The sequence below is a fragment of the Citrus sinensis genome, chromosome 3, assembly GCF_022201045.2.
Source record: "Citrus sinensis cultivar Valencia sweet orange chromosome 3, DVS_A1.0, whole genome shotgun sequence".
Taxonomy (NCBI): domain Eukaryota; kingdom Viridiplantae; phylum Streptophyta; class Magnoliopsida; order Sapindales; family Rutaceae; genus Citrus; species Citrus sinensis.
The window spans coordinates 6,207,096-6,220,503 of NC_068558.1; the positions used below are offsets into that span (position 1 = coordinate 6,207,096).

At 34.9% G+C, this 13,408-nt stretch overlaps 2 protein-coding genes across 3 annotated transcripts; one reads left to right on the forward strand and one right to left on the reverse strand.

Moving 5' to 3' along the window:
• Positions 1-236: 236 nt before the first annotated feature.
• LOC102629095 (uncharacterized) lies at positions 237-5,763 on the forward strand. 2 transcript variants are annotated; one of them, XM_006477209.4, is made up of 9 exons: positions 237-372; positions 405-520; positions 1,909-2,034; positions 2,385-2,483; positions 3,155-3,297; positions 3,743-3,851; positions 4,412-4,519; positions 4,948-5,088; positions 5,197-5,763. In XM_006477209.4, exons 2-9 carry the CDS (start codon positions 449-451, stop codon positions 5,602-5,604), a joined length of 1,206 nt encoding a protein of 401 aa, XP_006477272.2. In that variant the 5' UTR covers positions 237-372; positions 405-448; the 3' UTR covers positions 5,605-5,763. The 2 variants fall into 2 exon arrangements, with proteins under 2 accessions (XP_006477272.2, XP_006477273.2); XM_006477210.4 differs by adding an exon at positions 747-794 and having other exon boundaries at positions 262-520.
• Positions 5,764-9,307: 3,544 nt separating this feature from the next.
• Positions 9,308-10,145, reverse strand: LOC102629574 (probable calcium-binding protein CML13). Its single transcript, XM_006477211.4, has one exon. It carries the CDS (start codon positions 10,010-10,012, stop codon positions 9,569-9,571), a length of 444 nt encoding a protein of 147 aa, XP_006477274.1. The 5' UTR covers positions 10,013-10,145; the 3' UTR covers positions 9,308-9,568.
• Positions 10,146-13,408: the final 3,263 nt, after the last annotated feature.

Sequence of the window (13,408 nt, forward strand, 5' to 3'; positions counted from 1 at the left end):
ACATATGTTACATGATTATATAATATAACAAAAGCCATAAAATTATTGTATGTTCTGTGTTCGCAAAGACCCCTCAGAACAGGTGAAAAAGTCGAATTTAGACAAAATATTCCAACAAAATTCTCTTAAGGGGTCGCCCATGTTACGACGTTAACGCTGACGGACAGTTGAAGAGGGTTCCGTTAAGTGACTGTTAACAGAAAGGCACGTGGTCCATCTCGTCTAATCCCCAAATAAAAATTAAATTTAAAACAAAATGGAAATAACAGCCAATACAAACAATAATCAAGTGAGAGGAAGAGGGGAAAAAAAAATAAAGCGTGTTAATTTTTCTTTCAGTGATTGAATGATTGATCAATCTTTTATAAGATTGGAATAATCGATTTTTATTTTTTTTTGAAAAGGGAATAATCGAATTTGAATGCATGTGTAGGCTCAAAAGTCGACAATGAAAGGCGTCTTCTCGGCGCCCGGAGATTTTGTCCACTTCAAGTCTCAGGTCCCTCTTTACAAGATCCCTGTAAGTTTCTCTTCATTTATATCTTTTCGGAACTTTTTTACCATCTTTTATTTATTTACCTTCATTTTTTTTTAACTGGGTATGTTTTTGTTTGAACTCTAGTTAATCAAGTAGTCGTCTTTATTTGTTCATTGTAACGTGTTAGGGGTTCTTATGGATTTTGCAAAATATTGATGTGAATATGTTTTCATATTTCTATGTTTGATTGTGGTTTTTGACTTGTTAGCTGGCCACTGTACTGGGCATGCGTTTGTTGGAGCTTTAATGCCTTATTGTAAGTTGATTAGTACTGAGGATTTGTTTCTGTTGACTGTTATGTTTAAATGTTTTCAATGCTTAGACCTCAATTTTCATAAATTTTGATGTGGTTCTGGTTGTTTGTTGTTTGATTATGGGTTTTACTTGTTAGTTTGCTATTGTTTATTGCTGATGATTTTGTTCAATTATGATATCTTCTTCTTGACCATGGTGGTTTATGAGTTTTTATCTGTATCTCTTTCCTTGTTTGATGCATTGGGTTACTATATTTGGATAATACTGCCAGTTTTGGTGGTAGTACATTTAATTTGTTTATGTTGTTTAGCCTTGACTTCAGAAAAGTCACTGAGTAGTGAGTATACAACTAGTTGCTTGTTGTTTTATGTGCTTGATTATTGAATCATAATCTTGATCACGCGAGTTTTGACTGTCGTGTTAAATACGTCTCCTCAGCTTCAATGAACTGTTTCATCACAAACTGCAGGCATTTGTTCTTAGATGTTAGTTGAGGGGTTGATGAGGGTACATTTGGGCTTTTCAAGTCAGCTTGTCTTTGTATTGAGAAAAAAAAAAATCAGCTTGTCATTCTGATTTTCTGATTTTAGTCTTGAAATGTCTGCGTTCTGCTTAAGGATGACATCTTTAGATTTTGATTCACTTTAATTTATTGACTTAGTGAGTTTACCATGTGAACGTGATGTGGAAGACTTAATTTCTTTTGGCATTTGATTTACTCATTGGCTCCATTTCTCAATGCTTTTAGAATGCATAATGTTGTGATGATGTCATGTCATGCAGCATAGCTTTTGGGCAGAGGCAGACTATTGCCTCTAGTGATCAAATTTGAATTCAAATGTTCTTTAAAATTCTGATTTCTTTTAATGTTAATGGATTTGTGATCAAGCTTGAATTTTATGATAAGTTTGTATCTCAATTGATTTATAGATTTTTGCTTGGTTGATGTCATTCCTGAAGTAGAAAGAAGCAGCTTGATATTTAAAACTTTACTGGGAGATTATGTCATATTTTAGCACTGCCCTCAAATTACTTGCTCCTTATAGTGGTACTTTTATCAAATAATGATGTGTCTTATATAGCAACTTCAATTCTTATTTCCCTCTCACTCTCAGATTGGCACAAAGCAGTGGCGATATTATGATTTTGGCCCAAAAGTAGTTCCTCCACTTATTTGTCTTCCTGGAACGGCAGGGACAGCAGAAGTCTACTACAAGCAGATCATGGCTTTGTCCATGAAGGTACTTAATTGGTTCTTATTCTGCTTGCTTTAACACATTTCAGATTGTCCATATCCTCTTTTTGTATTTATTTTCTAGGGAAATGCACATTATTTTTCTAAGGTCTAGGTTGCCTTAATTGCAGATGAATTTGTAACAAAACTATGAATACAGCTTAAAATTGTACTCTGTTACCATAGAAAACTTGTGGTTAGATGCACAACGGTATCTGATAGGTGCCATTTTGGGCAAATTTTCATTCTTGCATTTTTCATTTTTATTTTATTTCGGTAGCAATAAACAATTTGGATTAATATCATTTCTTTTACCTTTTTAGGTTTATAGCTTTTTTCTCTTTTGCAATTTTTCAGGGTTACCGGGTGATTTCTGTTGATATTCCACGTGTATGGAATCATCATGAGTGGATTCAAGCATTTGAAAAATTCCTTGATGCCATTGATGTTCATCATGTGAGAATTTAATTCACAGCATATGCTTCTACTGCATCTTTCTCTTTTTGTATCATTTTTCTTGTTTGCTGCAATAAATATCACATGATGCATGAAATGCCTACTTCGTAGCTTGAGAAAAGAGTTATCTAGATAAGTCAAATATGAAAGTACTCAAAGATTGCAAGTGAGGATTCTAAATGCATATCATGTTGTAATTTCTGCTAAAATAACTGGCATACAGAGGATCGAAAAATATGTAAAACCCCAAACCCAAAAATTGAAGTGAGATTCATCTGTAATTTCTGTTTTCTACTGCAGCAAATGAATGCACTGACTGATGGTATAGGAATTATAGCCTATATTCTGCTTGACATGATAATCTCAGTTTTGTTTTCTAAGTGTACAAGTATTTGCACGAATAGCACAATCTGCTTAATCTTTACTCTGTTTTCACATGCAACTGTACTAGAAGCCTAGGCTAATAAATCATATTAGTTGTTAATTTCATGAGGAAATTACTATATTAGGTCCATGAATGAAATATATATTGGTTTCACAATAACTTATTGCGAGCGTAAGGTTTCTCATTTTGTAAGTGTTTGCAATTACTAATCAATAATTAGATGCACCTTTAGTTATATTTACAACTTGATTCTATGTTTGGTGACTGATAAATCCATCTCCTACAGATACACCTTTACGGCACATCACTTGGAGGCTTCCTAGCACAACTTTTTGCTCAGCATCGCCCAAGACGAGTTAGATCATTAGTCTTATCAAATACATTTTTGGATACGCATAGTTTCGCAGCTGCAATGCCATGGGCTCCCATGTATGTTGTCATATTTCTTCATATTGACTGGGATTTGGAGTAATTGAATTCCTATAATTGTGGTTGTATAGATAAAAACATGTATTTGTATAATTTTCGTTCCCAAATGTTCCACCCCCCCCCCCCCCCCCCCCCCCTCCCCCCATTTTGGCGAGAATCTTGAATGTGGAAATTTTGATAAATTGTTTCTTTTCTAATAATTTTGTCAAATCACTGTTAGTAGACAATTCAAAACTCTTGCAAAAGTTGTATTTAGTAAAGGTTTGAAAGGATATACGTAAGTTTGATATGGAATTTCCTGTTTAGTTAATTAGCATTTGTCCTTATTATCTTCAGTGCAGTGGCATATTTGTTACAATTAGAGGGTTTCTTATCATTTGTATCTCTTAGGCATTCTTTTTCCTGATATGCCAAACTTGCCTAATGGTGGTATTGCCTCATGCAGTGTTAGTTGGACACCTTCTTTTTTGCTTAAACGATACGTCTTAACAGGAATTCATGATGGCCCTCATGAACCATTTATTGCAGATTCTGTGGACTTTGTTGTTTGCCAGGTAACTCTGTATTGCCAAAGTTACAAAAAGAACATCCAGAACCTTTCGTACATTGCAATTTCCTGTAAACAACATAGCAAGTTATAATAAGGTTGTTCTTTCTCAAGTAAAATCTTCAGTTTTCATCATTAAAGATGGGAAATAGGAGCATATCGGTTGCTTCTGTTTACAGATTTTTGCTGTGCCGTGGGCATTAAGGTTTTGGACTTGCATAATGGTTCTCTATGAAATACTGAGTAGCATTGTAGTAGAAAGTGCATATCATAGTTACAAAAGGTCTATGAACTTATATTTTGGGTCATTGTTAATTTGAAACTGGCATATATTCATATGGTTTATGAATACTTTTATTTTCTTGGAAATTGGAATCATCTTACTTTCTTTCACTTTTTCTTTTACTTGTTCTCTGGCCTAGTTTTGGTGTTACATATCCAAGGAAAGTTGTTCCTGTTATGTCCACATGCCAAATCATTTCTAGCTTGCCTCCTTCTCCTGTCACTTTCAGTGAAAAAGCTATATGATCTAGAAAAGAACTGCTGAACTCTTTTGACATTATCCAGGTAGAAACACTATCAAGAGAAGACTTGGCATCCAGGTTGACTTTGACAGCTGATGCTGCTTCGGTTGGAAATCTTCTGCTTTCAGATTCGCATATCACTATAATGGATGTATGTTATCTGAGACTTGTTTGTATTTGTGTGCATGAGACTTTTCAATAATTTCTTTAATTAACTTGCAGCAGGCATACCTTGAAATGAAGATTGCATAGTTTAGTTAAGTGGGTGAAACTTGAATTCTCTTTTGAAGAATTCTTATATCCATGAAACAATCTTGCTAAAAGTTTTGAGTTTTGCATGTGAAAGTTCATGCATATATTTTAAGAGGAAGGACTCTAGTGCATATGATGTGGGATTGTTTGGACATGACTACATGAACTTTAAAATTTTCTGTGGTTTAAGTTTTTTGGAGTTTTTAATGATCTGTTATTGCAACATTGGTACTGCTTAACTGGAACCATCTTCTGGAGCTGATGGTGGAAGAAAAGTTTAAGATTCTGCTGATAGCTTTGTGAATTTTTTTGCCATGGTTGCTTAAGACAAATGACTATTGTGCAACTTCTCAACAACTGAAAGATCAGCTGAGTGAGAGGTATTCTGGAGCAAGGCAAGCTTACATGAAAACTGGGGGCGAGTTCCCATTTCTTTCACGCCCAGATGAAGTCAATTTGCATCTTCAGGTTTATATAATTCTGTTTGTTTAGATTATCTTGATGCACAAGTTAGCTGTTCTAGATGCATTTGCTTATTTAAAAACCTGTGTTTTGACCAATATCCATATTGTGCAGCTGCACCTTAGACGGGTTGGGGTTGAAGCTCGGCCAGACTTGGTCAGAGGCATCTCAAGGGATGGTAGTGGTGGTGATCCTAGTGAAAGCAATGACAGAAAAGAAGATTCTGACAATCCTCCTCAAGATGATGGAGGAAACTTTGAAAGTCCATCTACAGAAAGTCAGTTACCAGCTCCAGAAAGCTCAGAGCCTCACAGTTTAAATGAGTTGCCTCTCAGCACTGCAAAATGTTGCTTTGCTGGTCAAGGAGATGCGGTAATCTTGCTGCCATTTCCATTGTTGAGAGAACAAATCACGGTCTCTGAAATCCTTTTGCAACTCACTCTAGTAACCTTGGTTCCTCTTTTGGTGGGATGGTTGTACATTACTTCAAAACATTGTTGGAAATCTAAACAATTGATGTAAGACACATTTGCAAATCGTTCTTACTGTAAGTTATACCAGCAATCTGCAAAACTGAGTCAATCTGGGTTTGTCACTGCTTTTTGGAGGAATTGGTGTTTTCATTGACCTTGTTGTACATTAATGTTTCATAGTTTTTTAAAAGTTATCGCAAGTTCTGTACATCCTGAATTTTTTAAAAGCATATCGGTTAGGAAATTTGTGGTGACTAAACCATGTAGCATATGTTTATAAAGTTATTGAACTCCTGTTGTTGAAAGCAGCTCGTTTGTGGAATCTTCTGGCGAATTAGGTTCGTAAAATTGCTGACCTTCAAATGAAGAACCTTAACAGGTTTGCGAATGCACATGATGTAAACTGCATCAGGATTGATGCTAATTATGAGAGCTACAAGAAGTCAAGCAGAGTTCTCAGAATTATCCGCGGAAAGGACGAGTGAAACCCTAACTTTAAAGTTGGAGATTAGTAAGTTTTTTTTAAAAAAAAAAATTATTATTATTATTATTTTCTTTTTTGGAGAAAAATTGCAAAATACCCCTTTCATTAATTTTTGCAAGACTACAACTTTTTTGGAGAGATAAAGTAACAATAAGTTTAATTTACTAGTAGAATTACAAGAAAAATCCACTCTCCATTGTAGCACTAGTAAAATCATAAATCTCATAAAAACTTATTGTAGTTCATTGAAACAAAGTTCAAACATTCATTTTGTTACTGGGTGAAGCCATATTTATTGTAGAATTATGATTCTTTTTTAGGATCATAGAAGCAGAATTGTTAAGCCGATAGACAATCCATTGGTTTGGCGAAGGGTGTGTAATGTGAGGCTTTAATTGTGGACTTTTGTTCGAGGAATTGGCTGCATAATTTTTAAATAACTTTATTTTATTAGTCACCTAAGTCCGAATATTGAAGTGGTAGAGGACTTTAAAAAAATGACCTGAACTTTATCAATGCCTCTAGTCTGTACCTTTTAAAATGAATTTTTTACAAAAAAGACAAAAAGAAGAGGAAAAGATAAGAATTGAATTTTGGTTGATAAAAATGTAATAAACTTCATCGAATATTTCACATTTAAGTTTGTAAATGGAACATATGGCAAGTTGTTATCATATTTAATGGAATCAATGATGAATGGTAAGGGTCTTTATAAGTTATATTTAATGTAATTTATAATGGGCGAATCACTACTCTCAAAGTTAAGTAGGACTATAAGGGTAGTGGTTCGAGTCTTCATAAACTCAACCTCCTATAATTAAACAAAAAAATTTGTAGACTTAATCTGTAAGTTTTTATTCCTTACGAAATGTGAGTGGAGTAAAGATATTTCTTGTTTGTGATGGTCATATGTATTGTAAATATCAGTGTAATGTGAATGTGAATGGAACAGAGACATCCCTCGCTTGTGAAGATACATCTCTCGTTTGTGAGGGTACATCCCTCGTCTATGAGGGTCATATGTCTAGGCATGTACTTCATAAAATTAATGTAATAATGTAAGTCTCACTAATATATCTGACTATAAATATCAGTGTAATGTCTGCTCTAATAACAGTTATAAATATCTATATAATAAAATAATTTAATGTGTAATCAGTATTAAAAAAATAATAATAATTTACAATCTACTAAAAATAAGCCAGACAAGATCCCCACGTACTAGATACTCATTTTTGCATGTTCCTAGTGGGATATAATTAGGCAAACCCAAATGATAGTATCAGCCACTCTGTCTGAAAAAACACCAGCACATATTTGTACATCAATCCACGTGAATGTATATTTTCTTTAATTGTCCGATTCCATCGTGCAGCTCAAGTTATGATTTCGAGTAACACACTTGAATATGGTCGACTTTTAACCATATAAAACCTTGCAAGTTGAAACAGCTATTAAATGTCGCAAAGCCTAAAGGAACACGACAAATGGTTCTGTAAAGTGCGATTCCAATTCTCAAAAACCAAAATGAAACCCATTTGCAGTTTTGAAAAAGATGCATTCAGTTTCAGCACTCTTCCAATGGATACTAAAAGAAAAATATGCAATATTTCCAACATTATTTCCGACGGCCACTTCAAATTTTAACGGGTAACCAAGTTTACTTGCTGCAATTCGAGTTTGGAAGGATGGTCGTCTCTCAGAAATCTTCTAATATAGTTAAGTAATAGGGGAAAAAGGAAAAAATTCCTTTCTTGGTAATAGTAGTACCTAGGTACCTCCGAAGAGCTGTTCACGAGAAGGTGCAATGAAAGATCAAAATTCTCACAGTTTAATAAACATGAGCATATGCTGAACAACCACCTAACCGCAGACATCTTTAAATCTTAACTAAACAGACCGACATCATTAGTGGGAAATTACACCAATCTCAAGCCATGAGACAACTATTCACACAAACTGCAATGATCAGACTCATTTCATTCCACAAATCATGATGCTATCCAAAACAGTAAGAAACAATAAACAAGCCTATGTCCATTAGTGGGAAATTACACCAATATCAAGCCATGAGACAACGATTCACACAAAATGCAATGATCAGACTCATTTCTTTCTACAAGTCATGATGCTATCCAAAACAGTAAGAAACAATAAACAAGCCTATGTCCATTAGTGGGAAATTACACCAGTCTCAAGCCATGAGACAACTATTCACACAAAATGCAATGATCAGACTCATTTCATTCCACAAATCATGATGCTATCCAAAACAGTAAGAAACAATAAACAAGCCTATGTCCATGCCCATGACAAGTTTGACCAGTTGCATCTTCAGATGAAGGGACATTGAGCCCGACATTGGCAGAAATCTAATTTTAGAAGCAAAAATGAGTTCAAAATCTAAATTACATTACTACTTAAGACTTAACCTTATATATAAAAAGAATTGAAATCAGACCACCTTATACACACTCAGACACAAAAGCCTCCACCAGTCCATAGCTAAGCAAATCTTGGCCTGAACAAACGATGCTATGTTTGAACTAGCTTGCTTTAATAAAGGATTCCTCATTTAATACTCACATATGGCTCACTTTTTCAGTGAGTGATTCCAGCTCAAGACTGTAGGAACAGACAATGAATTAGAAGATGACCTGCAGAATGTTTCACCCATATCATATGTTTTACAAGATCAATGGAAGCTGGTTCAAGGTACTTTTAGGACCACTTCATGAAGCATAGTGTTGAAGGATAGAGATGTTTTGTGCAGATCCAGAATAGTATTACTATACTGCTTGCGCCTCCATATCACTGGGGATCTCACCAAACAAAACAACTAAGCAGTGCAAACAATCCTTCAAAGTTTGAAGCTCACTTGTTACCAATAGCATAAAGAGGAGAATATTTAATTATCTTACGAAAAAAAGAGTAGGCCTTCATTTTATTGCCTTGAACACATTTAGTGCAAAAGAGAAAATACCGTAGGTAAATTCTAATTACATTTTACACAACTACATTATTTCACCTGTCATAAATTGACCAGAATTTATAAGCATGGAAGCTTCAAAATCTGAAAACCAAAGGAACCTTTATCCATCTATTACTTACAAAGAAAGAAAACAAAAAATCTCACCCCCCTCACGTCACATTATTATTATACAGAAATAATGAATTTCCAGGAGCATTCACAATCGAAACCAATCTAAAATAGCCCTCAAAATCCAAAGATTATGAGCCTATTACAAACGTGGACAGTAATACAATCTGGAACAAAAGCTTAGCATTAATAAACCAATTCATTTCAAGAAACATCTACACATTATATATTACACATAACATCAAAGTTCAGAATGTAAAAAAATACCTAACAAAAGGTCAGCATTACTTTCAACAATTCAAGAAATACCATCAAAATCCATCACATTAAAACAGAAAGGTACACAAAACTCAACATTAATTGCAGAAAACATTAAAAATAAACAGACACCCATTAATCATATCTTAAAGTTGAAGATCCAATCACTGGTCACTTGGCCACCATCCTGGCAATAAAATCCTCGTACTTGATCTTGCCGTCGGACCCGACATCCACTTCCCGGATCCACTCATCAAACTCGGAAGGCTCCAGCTTCTCCCCAATAGAAGTGAGAATGTGTCGTAGATCGGAGACGGAGACGAAGCCGGTGTTATCTTTATCCAGCACTTTGAAGGCGTCACGCAACTGGCGATCGAAGGGCTCAGGTTTCATGTGCTTGGCCATCAGGTCAAGGAACCGCGGGAAGTCAAAGGGTGCCGTTAGTTTTTCCTCGGAGATTATGGATTTGAGCTGGGCCTGGGTCGGGTTTCCCCCAAGTGACCTCATTAGGATCCCTAGCTCAGACGGCGCGATCTTTCCGTCACCGTCTGTGTCGAACAATGTGAAGGCTTCCTTCATTGACGAGACCTGGTCGTCGCTCAGATCCTTTCCCATTTCCTTTCTCTTTTTTCCTTTTTATTTATTTATTTATTTATTTATTCGGATTTTCACTTCTCTCTGTCTCTCTCTCTCTCTCTCTCTCTCTGCGTGTGAGTTCCGAGGGAATGAGAGAAATGAAATTGATTTTTGATTTTTGATATTTCAAGTGGTGAATGGCTAGAATTTGGGGGCGTTTCATTGGGATAGGAACGCCGTCGTTTCAAGTTAGAGAGGAGAGGAGAGGAAAGCGGCGTCGTTTCAGTTTTTATGATTTGAACTTTGAAATGGTCTCTTCTCGTCAATTGTGTCTTGTCCAATCAATTGTTCTGTCTGGGTGGGATGTGATATCGACGCATAAACCATAAAGCATTGGGAGTTTCACCGGTTGCAGTGGACGTTCACGTAAATGATCCACTTGGGACCCACAGTGGATTCTACTTGCAAATTTTAACATTACTGCTAGTGTAGTACTATTAAATGGATCCAATATGTTGGATCAAGTTCAATCAGTGTTGGGCTCAAAGTTTCGATTGCCAGGACCAGGCCCAAAAATGATTGGACCAAGTGCGCCACAACTAAAATTAGTTGTTGCTTGTGATCTCAGAGACTGTTAATGGTGAATGTTAAGCTCAAAACTTTTTATACATAGGGATACGGATCGATTTCCGAAGCCAGCCAGTACAGCAAGTTTATACTTGCAGGGTTACAGAAGAGAAGAGTGGCTGCGAGTTCATGCTATTGAAAATGCAAACGATTATTGCCGAGGCTACGAGTGTCAATGATTTTGATCTCCGTACGTGTTTGTTTATGCCTGTAGTTGAGTACAAATCTTTAGAGTCCAGCTAAAAAGAGTGCATTTTATCAATGAATGAAGACAGTGTGCACGGGACATCTGCAACATGCAAATGGTACACATAGCTTCACTAATAATAATCTTTTACTCTTTTTAACAATAACAACCTCTACCCCTAGTGTTGCCTCTACCAATTGATCTTACAACAAATTTCTTACAATTTTTCGCAAATTTAGACTTGGATGGAAACAAGACCATCACAAATCTAGATTGGGATGGAAATAAACTACTTGCACACGAAGAGATAGAAAAAAAAACTAAGACAAGGAAAAAGGATATTATTTTTCTTGAGAAGATGAAGACGAACAGTGAATGGGGATGGAGGGGTTGGGTTTTGGGGGGTGTTTTGTGGGGAGGGTTCTTTTTCGGTCTCAAAGTTGATCTTAGTAATGATAAATAATAATTAGGTTCCCAAAAGCCTTTTTATTATTATTATTATTATTATTTTTTGTTTTGGGGGGGGTGGGGGGTGGGAGACAAAGCTATCGTGGTGTATGATTCTGCCATATGTATGACTATTTACTAAGAAGCTGGAATTACCCTATGCTTTTAATGGAACATTATTGAAAGGAACAAAGACTAAACAAGCCTTTCCCCACAAATCCAGGAGAGAGGGGGAAAAAGAAAGGGAAAGATTAAATTGAAAGATGATCATAAAGCCAAGGCAGTGCATTTTATTAATTAATATAAAGCTGAAAATATTTTTTTTTATAACAACACTTACCGCATATGTTCAAACTTCGACTTGTATTTCATAGACATCTGCAATGTCTGAAATACCGTATAATGTTTTTCCTTGTTTTGTGACTTTTTGAAATAAATAAATAAATAAATAATGGTTAAAATCTATATAAATTACTTTTTATTTATGGCTTGTTTTGTAAAGTTGTAATATCTTTTTTTTAAAAAAACTGCCGCCCCATTTGAAATTTCAATTGCGTTCTTTAATTACCTCAAACAATCTTTTTCTTACGGTACATAGAATAGTACCTTCTTTTTCCATCTCAGTCACTCTTAACGAGAATGGAGGGGAGGCTTTTGTCTTTTGACGAAAAAAGTTTCAAGTGGCTTTATTTCTTTATCTTTGACTTTAATTATGCTTCAATCTTTTCTCTCCACAAACCCCTTTTCTCATTTAAATTACGTGGATCAGATATTGCTAAGTAGCTGGTATCATTTTAGAGTCATTGCAAAAGATAGCTCCCCCTGTTCAAAATGCAAAGGTGGCAGACTACTTTCTTGTGGACCATGATGGAGGATCTATATTGTCTGAACTTTTTTTTCTAAATTCACATCAGCTAGGTTTGTCTTAGAGCTGGTAAAACGGGTCATCGGGTCATGTTCGTATCGTGTCAGTTTCGTGTCATATTAAATTTAGATCGATCTAAATCTGACTCATTTAATAATCGTGCCAAAATATTGAAATCCAAACCCGACACAAAAAAATAATCGGGTTACCCAATAACCCGTTTAATATTTATATATTGAACAAAAGTTACATCAAATATTTACATAATATCATACATACGTACATACATACATACATACATAATTTCTCGATATTATAAAATATACATATCTACTAATATATTACACATTTACACTATTGAGGTTTTAATATTATATATATATATATATATATATATATATATAATATTATATATCAATATTATAAAATATACATATCTATCAATTTTTACACATTTACACTATTGAAGCTCTAAATATATTTAAAATTTTATAAATAAAACATTGTGTTTATATTCACCCTTTAAAAAAAAATCATCTCTAATATTTGAGTTTTAATGATAAGAATATGTAAATTATTTTAAAACAGAAAATATAATCGGGTCATTGATCGGGTAAATGGGTCAAGAATTTTCACCCTAACCCGACACGAAAAAAAATCGTGTTGACTCGGACCCGATCCATTTAATAATCATGTTAAATTTAACGACCCATACCCATTTATTTATGTCGTGTTCGCATCAAATAATCGGATCGCGTCAAATTTTACAAGCTCTAGTTTGCCCACTAAACTACTTTTGTTTAATGCTGCGGGACCAGTGGGTGTTGCCTTTGCTCTCAGTTGTTTTAGAGCAATTTACGAACTCCAACTACTTGGACTTTTGGGGAGCAGAAGTACATTTTGCCTTTAATCTCTCACAGGACCCGAAAGGTCAGCTCTGTATGTTCATATTAAATTTATGTCTACGAGTATTAAGGATAGCACCACCGCTTGATGAATAAGGGTTAAAGGAACTGAAGCCTCTAAATTTTTTATCCTTCAAAATATGGTAAAAAAGAAAAAGAGCCCTTTGATGGATAACTAAAGAACCCCAACTGAGATTAAACTAATCTCACGAGTCATTTCAATGTTTTATGAAGCATCTAATAAAGATTATGATGGTTTTAATTTATAAATTAAGGAATCCTAGGTTAAGGGAATAGTAACAGTTTTGTCCTAATCAAGTTGGTTGTATCTGCTCTGGGTCCAACTCGAATAATCATTTGTGAAAAGCTAACACATGGAGGATTTGGCTTGTTGTATGTAACAA

Coding starts and splice junctions, on each gene's coding strand:
- LOC102629095 (XM_006477209.4), top strand. CDS start 449: ATGAAAGGCGTCTTCTCGGCGCCCGGAGATTTTGTCCACTTCAAGTCT. Junction 2,035..2,384: donor TCATGGCTTTGTCCATGAAG/GTACTTAATTGG, acceptor GCAATTTTTCAG/GGTTACCGGGTGATTTCTGT. Junction 3,852..4,411: donor TGGACTTTGTTGTTTGCCAG/GTAACTCTGTAT, acceptor GACATTATCCAG/GTAGAAACACTATCAAGAGA.
- LOC102629574 (XM_006477211.4), bottom strand. CDS start 10,012: ATGGGAAAGGATCTGAGCGACGACCAGGTCTCGTCAATGAAGGAAGCC.